Here is a 12712-nt window from a genome sequence, read left to right on the forward strand (position 1 = left end):
GTAACATTAAAAATTATCCAGTGGGGCCCATGCTAAATGGGATAGTGACTGGGTGATGAATTTTTGCAGCTTTTATTTATGGCTGATGAAAACTGACTGAATATTATGAATTCAGTCAAGTTGTAGCTATTTATGGTTATTATAGAATTATAACTAATTATAAATTAATGTTTAATGCAAAGAGCATACTTTCTATGGCAATTTTTCTGGAATGGATAGAGGATACAACACCCCTTTTCTTATTTATGCAGTACATAATTATATTTTCCATCAATATCTGCCTTACCAAGCACATGAAAGAATAGGAAAGAATGCCACAGGCAGAAATCTGCTGATTCTAAATCTAAGGCAATCAAACACATTTCTAAGTCCTTTTGAAAGCATAATTAATGACAACTGGTTAGTAAGTACTAGAATGATAACAATTTGTTCAATTGATCAATTTAAGAGAAAAAAATATTAGACACTGAACAAAGGACCCACTAATTCTTGTGTGTGAATCTATTCCAGAAGAAGCACAGAAATCAAGTATCCTCCACTTCTCAGTCCACCTTCTCTCATGTAAGACCCAAAAATCTGCCGACAGACCTTACATCAAGGCTCCCGAGATTACAGGAGTCTGTAGAGAGGACTGTTTTAAAAATTCACTTCATTGTATTACCAGTTAGAACAGGGATATGCAAAAGAGAGGAGAAGGGCGGCTGTGTAGAGGGAAGCAACACACCGACTTCCATATGAACCATTTATTGAATAAATACATGCATCATAATGTAGAATTACATGAGCAAAAAAGGCAATCTGTACAAAATTGATTACCCTTTGTTCTCATTTCAACTCTCACCATTTGCTGCAGCTCTGATAAAGGATTCAAGACAGAAAATTAAAACTCTTTTAGTCCACCTCCAAGTGATATGCATGCTGATTTGAGTTTGAGTTATACCACTGCTATAGTTAAGAAAGCTGGTTTTCTTGTCAGTGAAGCAGAGTAATTCTAAAAACAGTTTCAATAGTACAGAACATGTGTTGGTACATACAGGTAACAAAGCTTATTTTTAACCATTTCATATGTTCATATTTTAAGGCACAAGGATAAACAAGAACTACATGAAAAGCTATCAGTTGATATTGAATAAATGACTTGATAATGAGGTGCAATTTTTGCCCAGAGGCAAAACTGTCCTTCCTACTTCCAAAAAAATGGAACAATTGGAGTTTGGTAATATAAAAGTTGCATCCACTATCCAAAGAATCAATCTCATCTAGGCACTCACAGTCTGATCCAAATTCACTCAGGAGGATGTTTCTGAAGATCTGGCATCCAGAACTGATTACAGACTATGGGAATTATAGTTGCTGAATTGCAATAACAGTTAAATCTCTTCATTTCAGATTCCTAAATGGAAAACAGGATCTCTTAAGAACCAATCCTGACTTTTAGGTAGTGAGTTATTTTGGAAACCTGCCCTATATTCTTTATTCAATTACTCACTTTGTGCTATGCTTTCACATTTGCCTGAACACGGCATTATTTTCCACCTTGAAACTTTAAAAGACAGAATGGGGTTTTTTTGTTTGAGTGCAGTATTCTGTCCCCAGACTTCACTTAAGTCTTGAAACACCAAATCAGTTTAATACCCTATTTTTATTGGCTTCAGATCAAAGTCTGTGCAGTCACTGGCCAAGGTGTAGAGCAAAAATCCTTCCACCTCAGACTGAACCAAGGCAGAAGACAATTATGTTGAACTGCTACTCTCAGACCTCATTTATTCAGACTAGCATTTGGTTTCTGCATTTTCATTGCATTAAGAACAATTCTCTGTCTTTCCATTCTTAACATCTTAATGGAGAACTGGCAAAGGAAATAATTTCATCATATTTTAGATGAATAGATAAGTGAATATATAGCTACTCATACCTTCCAATATACAGTGAAGCCTTCAAATGGAAATGTTTTCTTACAAAGAATCTCTATTGCCCAGCCCAGTAACAGCAGTTACAGTACAATTTACAATGTAAGACTGTTTGATAAAATTGTCTTGTATAAAATGTGGCAATGAGAAGGCCATCACTGTATAGGGGTGTATGGTGCAGGTCACACACATCCATGACAAATGTTCACATTAAATTGAATTTAGACAAACTGAAATTTTTAGACTTGAAAAAGACAAAAAGCTACGTGTATGGTAGGCACTTTGGTACATCTAGTAATGTAGGCAAATTCTACATCTAGAGTTAAGGTTCTGTCAGTAGTCTTACAATAAAGCTAATTTCAAGAGTTTATCATTCTGCTTTAAAATTCTTTCTTGGCTGAGACATCATTCTAGAATCTTAGCTAAATAATATACTTTGTCTAATTGCATACTTATCCAAGGATGAGGACATAGGCTCTGCAAGAGCCAAGCTGTTCTCTTGGATTCTTAATGCACATTTTTCTAACAGTCTAAAAAAACTTACCAGAAAAAGAAAAATCAGTTCTGAATACAAAAAAAAACCCTCCCATAATTCAGAAAATTAATGAGCTCAGCTGTTGGGGCTGATACTCTCCCTTCAGATCCTGTCTGCCTGGATCAGTTTGTGCTAATGGTGTCCCTGCCGCCTCTTGCCCAGCCCATGGCAATGATTCAGGAGAAGGACAGCATTTCTCAAAAATCTTTGTGGACCACTGAAGTGCATTTTGTTCATGCACCAAGCATACCAAGTAGCAATGAAGCAACTGTCAAAGACAGTGAGTTTCATCTCAGTTTTCCACTTACCTACTGGTGTTCATCTGAGGATTACAGAAGGTATCTCATAACATACTATTTTAGCACAGTATTGTGTAATAAAAATAACATATGTCTTGTACATATGCCTACTATATGAACTTAACTTGCAAGCTGATTTGTCGACTTATAAATAAGTGAAACATGGTGGTAAGGACAGTTTAAAGTGGTTAGAGATCTTCTTTATAATACAGAAAAATCCATGTCCTCATACCTTCAAAAGATCACATGTCTAGTACTCCAGAGTATAGGAATAAATAACAAAATCCAACTGAACCTGTATAATAAAACTGTACTGTTTGTTATGTTTACTCCATTAAATGAAAACTCAGATTTAGAAACTGTGATTCGTGGACCTCATCCTCTATTTATACAATATTTATAGAATTCTCATTTTTATTTATAATATTCTATAGCATGATTTCCCAATAATACATTTATATATAAATATTAAAATGTTAATGTTTTGTACATTTTAAGCTAGCCCCACTAGGCCAGAAACACAATAAAGTAAAAATGTTTTTCTGCATTTTCTTTTTGCAGAGTATCACAAAATGATTAAGACCATTGTGCTGCAAAGACAAAAGAGATTCATCTGAAGAAATTAACATGCATTTAGAAGAAAATATCTATATCCTTTATCTAATTTTCTTCTGAATTCAAACCAGCATGAAAGAATTATAAAAAAATAGTATATATTTACATGGTACAGTATACCTTGGTGAGATATAAAACAAGGCAGGAAAACAGCAGAAAATGTTCTTTTCACTTTCTAATAGGTACAGCTGTCATAAAGATCAATTTAAACACAAAAGGTTAATTTACTGTACTATTGCACATTACAGTAACACATAGAACTGTTTAGCAAAATAAAATACAAAGTTTAACAATGAGGAAAGCTATGTCTACATAAAATGACCAAGTGTTATAAAATTATTGGGGATGTGTCTAAGAACTAAATCAGTAAAGCTATAAAAATAATATTGGTACATCTGTGAAAACAATGCGTTAAAAATATATAAAGGTTGGCAAAATAATGTATGAGGAATTCCCGCTGTCCATGGGCCTAACTTGCACCATGTGGCCTTGTACCATCTTCTGTCAAATCATACCTGGAAAAGAAAAAAACAAAGGATTAGTTTTTTATGTTTAGCATGTATTATTAAAAGTATTATAAACACAGTAGTTGTTAGTATGTAGTATTATTATTAATAAAGGAAATGTTATACTTACCACTGGGTCCAGCCTTTAGCAAGTTCTTCAGATGCCAGAGGTATTAATACCTGTGGAAAGTTAAATTACCAATCAATGCACTTTGTGTGCCTTTCATTCTATACCTATTAAAGATCAAAGCTGACAATCCTGTAAACTACAGTGTAAGCAATGCCATTAGTAAATGATGTATTTTACATCCTTGTCATAGCTCTCTGCTATCTGCCTGACTTGAAGTTTCAAGTTGCTGTTTTTGATCTTAAAATCCACACCCTTCAGTGGTACAGTCCCAGAGCACGTCACAGCATGGCAATGGCAATCAGCAGATGTGTTCCAATTTACAGCCTTCCGGATAAACAGGAAAATCAAGGACACTGTTCACCGTGAACTGACCATGATTCTCTATCTCTCATCCTCTTCACAGAGCTCAAGTATGGCAATTTGAAAGGGTGTAGGAATTTCTTATTCCTTTTTCATACTCCAAATCACATGTGTAGGAAATTGGGTGACTTCATGTGTGCCTATAGAACACTGAAGTTACAAACACAACAGCTGGTGTTGGCATTGGGAATGTCTCCAGTAGCAGCTCTTTCTCATGGATTTTACAAACTGGGAATTTAATTACTTGTGTATTTCCCTAAGTACTCATTTGTCTTTCCAGTTTTGTCTGAACATTTTCTGAAATATTGCCTGGTTTCTACTGGTTCTTTCCTTTCTCTAACAGCATGATAGTAAGTCTGACAAGCACATTTCTTTTGTTACTGTGAACTTACCACTCTCTAGAAGAGATTCTGCCTCATCTTTCTAAGTCTGGCTCTGCAGTTTGTTCCTTCCCTTACTGAAGCCTGACATCTAAGGCACCTGTAAGTTTTGAAAGCTTCATACCCGAATCAACTGCGTCAATCAACACTAACTCATATGTCAAGGGGCTTTTTATTTTATATAATAACAAGCTGTATTAACAGAATTTGCTTATTGTCAACTTACTTTGCCAAGCAGCCCTTTATCTTTGGACAAGAATCCACCACTGTTCTTCACTGCTACATCTAGTGTTCTTCTCTGTACTTCAGGCAGGGAAACACTGAAATCAAACCTGACAGGCAAAGAGATGCTTTAGAGGGAATTCTGTACCTGAGGTAAAAGTTCAGTTCCTACAGCTAAACAGCCACTCAAATCAAAACCAAACCATCTCCCTCCCCAAATTAAAAAATGAAGTCTGAGACAAATGAAGAAAAAAATCCCAGTGTTTTGCCTAAAATTTTTCTTAAAAAATACTATGATCAATATCAACATCAAATGTTTGAGACTTCTGTTACCTTTGGCCTCTAGAGGCCACTGGTAAAACAAAACAAACACATGAACAAAACAAAACAAGGGAAAGGTCAAGCACTGACTCCAGAGAAAAAAGAATGTGGAATGCTCCTGTACTGACAGCTCAGTATCAGTATCCTCCAAAAGGGAAAGATTGGTCAGTCTTACTGATCCTTGGTACTTGATAACCAGAGCTCCTTTTCTTTCCTGGCATGCTAGGGAAAAGTATCAACTTTTAAGGAAGAATGCATTTTCTTCTCTAGAGCTGAAACTTAGAGAAAGTCAGGACAAGGTTATACCACAATCTACATCTATTTGTCACTACAGTTCTTAAACAGCTTTATTGCTTTGCAAAACATTTTACTTGGAAGGGCATGGTAAAATGAATCTATTACCTGGAATAAACAGGGGAGAGCTGCACTACCAAGAAAATCTCCTGGAGCCTCTAACTAATGATTTACAGATCTGGCTTGGACAGAAGGGACTGAAGCACTGTTTTCCCTGAGTTCATTTGCTGTCTGCAGAGAAAGGTCTTTATTGAAAAGTGATGGGTGGGAGAGTAAGGGGCAGACATGTGAGGGAAACTACTATCAAAAGATGAGTGCGAGGATAAGGATTTTTATGCAATGTAATGTTGCACAAGCTGGTACAACTTCCAACATATAGGCCAGGATATAATCTACAAGGAAATTTCCTGACTCCCCTGGATGCTGAAAAGTGCCACTGAGTGACTGAGCAATGTGACCATGCACAGCCACTGGCTGGCAGCATCAGCCAGGCAATCAGCCAGCCAAGCTTCCTGGCAGGAAGGGAGACCAGCAGTACTGGCCAGCTAAAGGCACTCACATTCTCACCATGTGCCAGGAGAGCAAATCCTGCAGCTGAGCTACCAGCACGAGGGGCATGGAACTGGTGCAGGATAAGGCAAGAAAGACAGAAGTGGCTGCTAACAGCAAAAAGGGCTGCAGTGATAACAGGGAATAGAAGCATAGGAAGAAGACTATAGCAGAAGAGAAAGGTATGATCAAGTCTAATGGTGACAACCAGGAACTTCAACAGCTCATCCATTCAGTAAGCACATAAACCTTGATTTGACAGTTTTGTAATTACATGATACAAAACTACTACCCATAGTTTAGAACCTACATTTGATCAAACACTGGGTTTAGTGTCTTCTTTGATACATGTGTTTTTCTTCGTCCTGATCGTCTCTTATCAGGCAGTAAATACATTCGCACATAGGGATCGGATCCTTCTTCGGAAAACGCTATTAGATTTCTGTGAAAGTGATAAACAAGAAAAAACACTTAGAAAATCAACGAGACATTGCTGAATGTGTCTATGCTACTATCACCTAATTTAGTACATGAAGCAGTTCCCCTGCACACAGTATGATGTGCAGTGACTTGTACAAGACCAGATGACTGGTACGCAGAGAGCAGAGGTGAGAATACAATGTTTCCTACATTCCAATTTGAAGTTTAGATATGGCTTTTCAAAAATCACGTGTTTTGGTCATTCCATGAAAAATTCAGTCTCTTAGAGACAGCTTTCAGACACTGCTGATAAAAATTTACATGTCATTTTCATTTAAAATCTGACAGAGGCATAACAGACAAATATAAAAATCACAGCAAAATCTTTCACAAAGTTTTTACTGATTCTGAGTACAGCTCTGTATATTTTTGTATTTCCGCATATGTTGTTTTAAAAATAACAAAGATTAACCAATCAACTTAAGAGTAAGTCAGAATATGACAAACTTTATAAAGAATTATGCACAAATAAGAAATTGTGTAGTGTATGCTCACCTGCAGGAATGCACTACCACAATCAGTTTGTTTCTTTGTGAACTGTGACGAATTGTTAGCTGAATCTGTCCTAATGGAGACTGCCCCAGAGTTGTTCCACTGCAGGAAAAAGCAAAACATTAGCTTAGATTTTAAAATGCATACTAAAAGTAAGACTCAACTGAGCAGTCTTCCATAAATCATGTATTATCCATTTAACTTCTCTGAAAGAAGAGAGCACGTGTAAGCATGTGAGCATATCCTCATCAGATTCTCATACTTCAGTACCTTGTCTAACAACTCTGCTCTCCAAAACAGGCCAGGTATTATTGTCAGTTTGAAGGTCAGCTGCTCCTTAGTACTTTGAAAACTATCATGAGTAAAAAACTTGCTTACCCTAAAATAAACATCAAAGTAGTATCTAGGAAATTGGAAAGAATAATAGTGCAAACTGGAATGAAAACCTCAGCCATGGGCCACTCTTACCTAAGGCCAGGAGCCAATTAGAAGATCAGCTCATTCTTTTCTAAATTCTCTTATAAAAATATAGATATTCTTGGGATTAAAATAGTGATAACTTAAATCCACTTGCTGTCATAAAAGCTCAAATCACACTATAAACACAACTACTTTACTTTTCTATAGCTTATACCACAATGAAAATAAGATTAGAATCAATTTACACTTACAAATACAGGTCATGTTTAAATAAAAAGCAAGCACCATGCTTAAGAATTTGTGTTTTACAGAATGGCCAACATTTGCAGAATTCCCTCATCTCCATGAAATGCTCATTTTAGTTTGTGTGAACTGACTACGAGTATTTCCCATACAACACAGGACAGTATATGCCATATTTGCCATTTCTCAGCCACCTAAAGAGAATCTTATCTTCAAGGGAGAAGAGTGCCTCTTTTGTGACTACCTACTACAAAGTGATTGCTCCATTAAAATTCTCAAGTTACTCACTTTTTGAATGAAGATTTAACTTCAGTATTTTCTTAGTTAAAATTTAAAAAAATAATAATCAAAGTACCTAAAAACATGGGATTTGCAATAAAAGACCTCCTTACCTGTAGCTTTACCACTCTTACCAAATGAGAAAGTATGACATTTGTGCATTATATGAGGAATAGTATTTCAATATTTATCACAATTAACAAAGTCTAACTCAGTTTTGGGCCAGGAGAGAAACTGACAAAGTGAAGACAAGTTAGCACAGGACTATGAAGATAAATGGGGGTCTGGAGCACATAAGCAGGTGATGTATTTGTACAAATTGAAGAGACAGCCAACAGCAGACTGAATTGCAGCCCTTCCACTACTTAAAACAGGTATTTTAGAGAAGACCAAGTCAGACTCCTCACAGTAAAATAACAAGAGACCATAGTCAAGTTGCAGCAAGATAAATTTCAATAGAAATAAGGAAGAACATTTTAACAGTGGAGTGGTTAAGCACTGGAGTTGCTGAAAAGGTTTATGGCATCTCTATCCTTGGAGATAATCAAAAGTTGTTTTGACAAGGCCCAAGAAACCTGATCTAACTTTGAAGAGGAATTTGCTTTGAGCAGAGCGATGACCAACCAGAGATTCTGTCCAACCTCTACTACTCAATTGATTCTATGAACTCTGACAGAGAAAAAGACGAACTGGTTCAATCGCTTACAAATAAAAAAATAAAATCTTTCTACTTAGATTCACAGAGAAGCTCCATGAATAGAGAATGAATAGTTTCCAGTCTCCTATTCAGAGCAGGATGTCTGCTCAGCTATCTGTACTTGGTAATTATAGCTGCCCACTGAAGCAAGTAAAAAAAAAATTCAAGAATTTAAGAAAGCATGGATGCAGCAATCCTCACTAACTGCATAGTAACTGACCACCCATTTAGCATTCTTTATCGTCGACTATCCCTCTGAGTTATTTAGAAAGACCAGCTATTTCCAGCTTAATTGGCTTAATTAATGCTAATAAGATTCAGTGGTGAAACAGGCAACTACTGCCATGAAACTACGAAGTGCAGCTACAAGAAAAAGTGGGACTTTATCTTGCAGACGATCACAACGGTAAAGGTAACTTCTAACTGCAGCATCTGTCTGAGATACCCGGAGGAAGCAGAAATCCCAGTGACTGAACAGTAAAACATATACTGAAATGTGAACTAGGAACTCCTGCTTTGGTGACATTCTTTGTAAATCAGCTTAGCTGTGCTGCAAAAGCAAGAAGTGCAGGCCATACTTCTCGAGCTGTCGGAGCCTCTGGCGCAGCTCCTGCGTGGCGATGGGCAGGGAGATGTCTGAGGCGATGCTGGGCGTGGGCTCCTTCACTGAGAGGTGGCTTGGAGAGCAGGAGAAGTTGGAGGCATGAAGACTGGAGGAGCTTCGGCTGAGATCTGTTGGCCACTGTGGGCTGGCATTGGGAGGCTGACTCTTATCAGCTGTATCAGTCTTTTTATCACTATCAGTCACTGGGGATGCTGGAACCGGCTTGTTTGGATCAGGTGTTGGTGAGACAGGAACCTGAGGCTTAAAAGATGATTTTCTTGCATCTTTGGAAAGAGATGGCCTTTTTACTTGGGCTGAGTGTTGATGATCTGGAGATCTTGCCTGCTTTTCAAGAGAAAGGACCTAGATATAGGAAAATACACATAATATTACTATTTTGCAGTATAAGAAACAGGAACAAATTTGTTTCTACAAGAGTACTGGTTGGTGACAAGTTGTAAAGTTAAGACACTAAAGCAGGACCAAAAACATTCACACTTACTAACTCTACCTATGAAATGCTTTGCATGACAAAACGCATCACTTTCTTCATGGCAACTGAAGTAACTATCAAACAATGTGAAATTCTCCATTTATTAAGAATTATTCTCCTCATTATTCCCTTCCCATATTCTATGCACTTCTGGTGCAAGTGCTATTTACTTTGCAGCTCTAGCCATCTGGAAAGCTATTGTGTAGTTTTTTTCTTCTACTCTTTCAAAATTTAATTTTACATCACATTTTTTTCTCATTAATTGTACTTACTTTCTCTTTTGTTGGTTACTTTAATTTATTAATGACATGTAAGCAACAAAGTGCTTTAGGAAAAAAAAAATAACAAGTTTGACGGTGTTTGTGAAGAGATATTGTGCCTTATTAAACCACATAATTTAGACGGGGAAAAAAGATAAACCAACTTTCAGGTATGCAAGGTTTGTTTTCAAAACTCCAATATGCTTGAAAGCTGGTTTGAATTTTTCCAGTACTATGCAGATACTTCCTTTCCTTATACACTTTATTTTTTAAAACCATCAAAACCTCAGTTCCATTTCTATGTAAAGGTGATTTCTGATCTGTAGCCCACTGGGTTCAAAAGAGATTTGAAGGAATTCAGACTCCAAATGTGATTTCCAGATGTAAAACCACAGGGAACCTTGTTTTTAATTAATGCAGGTGACCATTGTTTCATTTTGAGCACTGTACAGTTTTCAAATGGAGCGTATTTAAATTAGAAGCTATCTCTGCATACTGATAGCACTGCACAACCAAGGACACTTAGCAGGTGACATCAAAGGAAATGTACTGTCTTCTTCAAAAAGCTGGCAGAACAGGAGTCACAACAGCCCTAAATATGCTTATAGATATATACAATAGGAAAAGTTTTAGAATACCCTGAGTGCAATCTTCATGTTTATAGTGCTGTTGGGACCGGAGTTGCTCAGGTGGAACCGCTGATGCATAGTTAAATCTTCACTCTCTAGCAACTGGCTTAGAGGCAGCTTGAAGTTCCCCAAAGAACACTGGTGTTGTTCATCCCTCACCTGCAGGAACACAGAAATTTAGTCACTTTGTATCATCTGCTTTGTAAGAATTCAAAGAAGGAAATTACATTTTTATTTAAAAACAAAAAATACAAACAATATTGAATGTAGTTTGTTCTTAAACCAGATTTCCCTGATTTTAAGATTACTTTACATTGAAGGAGGTAAAAACAAATATACTCAATGCCTAGTTTCTTCAACCCTACCTTCCACAGAAAAAGTAAGACAGAAAACTAACCATCACATCTACATCTACCTGACCCATTATCAACATAACTCCATGGTTTCCAAACTGTGTGAAAATGAATTCCCACAGCTATTAGAGGAAGAGTGACTAAGACAGTCCTCATTTACGCTTTAGTCTCTTTGAACTATGTAAATGGCCTGTCGACAGTGTAAAGGGATACAGTATTTGGATAAAGCAAATACTTCCTTGGTATAAGAGAGGAAAGATTCCTAGTTCCAAACTAGTGTACCAAATTTACTTTTGTGGGGTTTTTTCACATTAGAGAAGACAACCATTAACTATGTTATTCATGTCAGAGCCTGGTTATAGTCTTTTTTTCCTTTTAGTAGTAAACGGAAATAAACATTTCATTGCCTGGTCTAAAAAAAAATACTTTAAGTATAATTTTAATGGTGTTCACAACATATTCAGTCTCATTTCATAACTCCCTTTAATGTCTGAATGTCACTACTGCAACATCTTAGAAAAGAAAGGTATCTAAAGAGAGTGAGACACATACCTCAACTTCAAGATCTTGTCTTTTGGGATTGTGTACAAAGAAAGTAAAGTTTTCCTCCCATACTGGTTCATTGGTCTTGTATCTAATCTGAAGAAAAAAGGAAGCACATGAATTATAAAACAGTTTGTTTAATACAGCTGGTGTCAAGAGATGAGAGAATTTTTCATGTCGGCGTTTTATTTGGTGTGTGCAGAGAAGGGCAGCAAGGCTTGGGAAGGGTCTAGAAAACAAGTCTGATGAGGAACAGCTGAGGGAGCTGGGTTTGTTTAGTCTTGAGAAGAGGAAACTCAGGAGGAACCTCATTGCTCTCTACAACTCCCTGACAGGAAGCTGGAGTGAGGTGTGGGACAGTCTCTTCTGCCATAATTACAGTGAGAGGACCAGGAGAAATGGCCTTAAACTGAGACAGGGGATATCCAGATTAGGTATCAGAAACATTTTTTCACTTTTAGCATGGTCAGGCATTGGAATAGGTCACCCAGGGAGGTGGTGGAGTCACCACGTTCACGACGTGAACTGGTGCTGGGTTATGTGGTCTAGGGGTTACAGTAGCAGTGCTGGGTTGATGGTTGGATCTTGAAGGTCTCTTCCAAGCATAATGATTCTATGAAAATTTATGTCTGAAACTTGAAGTATTTAAACAATGGCCAAGTACAATCTACCCACGGCACACATAATATCGCATATAAAATTACACAGACAACATGAGCTGATTGCACATTCTCTCCTCTCACACTGCTCTAAAAGAGCTTTCATAACTCAATGAAACTCCTAGAAACTAACAGTTTTCTTTATCTCCAGTTAGCCACGTGGATGATTTCACTGCCAAATCTCACAATTCTCAGCAATCCATTAGCGGGGGGACGGGAAAGCAGAGGGGAAGAGAGAAACAAGTCTTCATTAAAAAAGCTATCACCAAGAGCAAAGGACTTGGATTTTTATCTCCATTCTTTATGTCTTAGGTTACAATGTAGGATGTAACCAAATGTATGTATTCTATCACCATCTTCATAAACTGTTAAAACCAGGTGGGGCAGTGTTCTTTATCTCTTCCATGACACATCCCTGATAACTCCCTCTGGGGAGTAT

The 12712-nt window shown here is 37.1% G+C and overlaps 1 protein-coding gene across 3 annotated transcripts in view; it reads right to left on the reverse strand.

The window, feature by feature from the left end:
• Window positions 1-728: 728 nt before the first annotated feature.
• The window catches only part of ESYT2 (extended synaptotagmin 2), an 82882-nt gene continuing 70898 nt past the window's right edge, over window positions 729-12712 (reverse strand). For all 3 annotated transcript variants that reach the window (XM_048327953.1, XM_048328036.1, XM_048328119.1), the window contains 8 exons: window positions 11624-11710; window positions 10728-10877; window positions 9311-9699; window positions 7097-7195; window positions 6432-6563; window positions 4962-5067; window positions 3996-4045; window positions 729-3874 (listed from right to left, as the gene is read on the reverse strand). In XM_048327953.1, coding sequence (XP_048183910.1) covers window positions 3829-3874; window positions 3996-4045; window positions 4962-5067; window positions 6432-6563; window positions 7097-7195; window positions 9311-9699; window positions 10728-10877; window positions 11624-11710 — 1059 coding nt within the window. In that variant the 3' untranslated portion in view covers window positions 729-3828. The remainder of the gene's footprint in view (window positions 3875-3995; window positions 4046-4961; window positions 5068-6431; window positions 6564-7096; window positions 7196-9310; window positions 9700-10727; window positions 10878-11623; window positions 11711-12712) is intronic.

Source organism: Corvus hawaiiensis, chromosome 1 (assembly GCF_020740725.1).
Source record: "Corvus hawaiiensis isolate bCorHaw1 chromosome 1, bCorHaw1.pri.cur, whole genome shotgun sequence".
Classification (NCBI taxonomy): domain Eukaryota; kingdom Metazoa; phylum Chordata; class Aves; order Passeriformes; family Corvidae; genus Corvus; species Corvus hawaiiensis.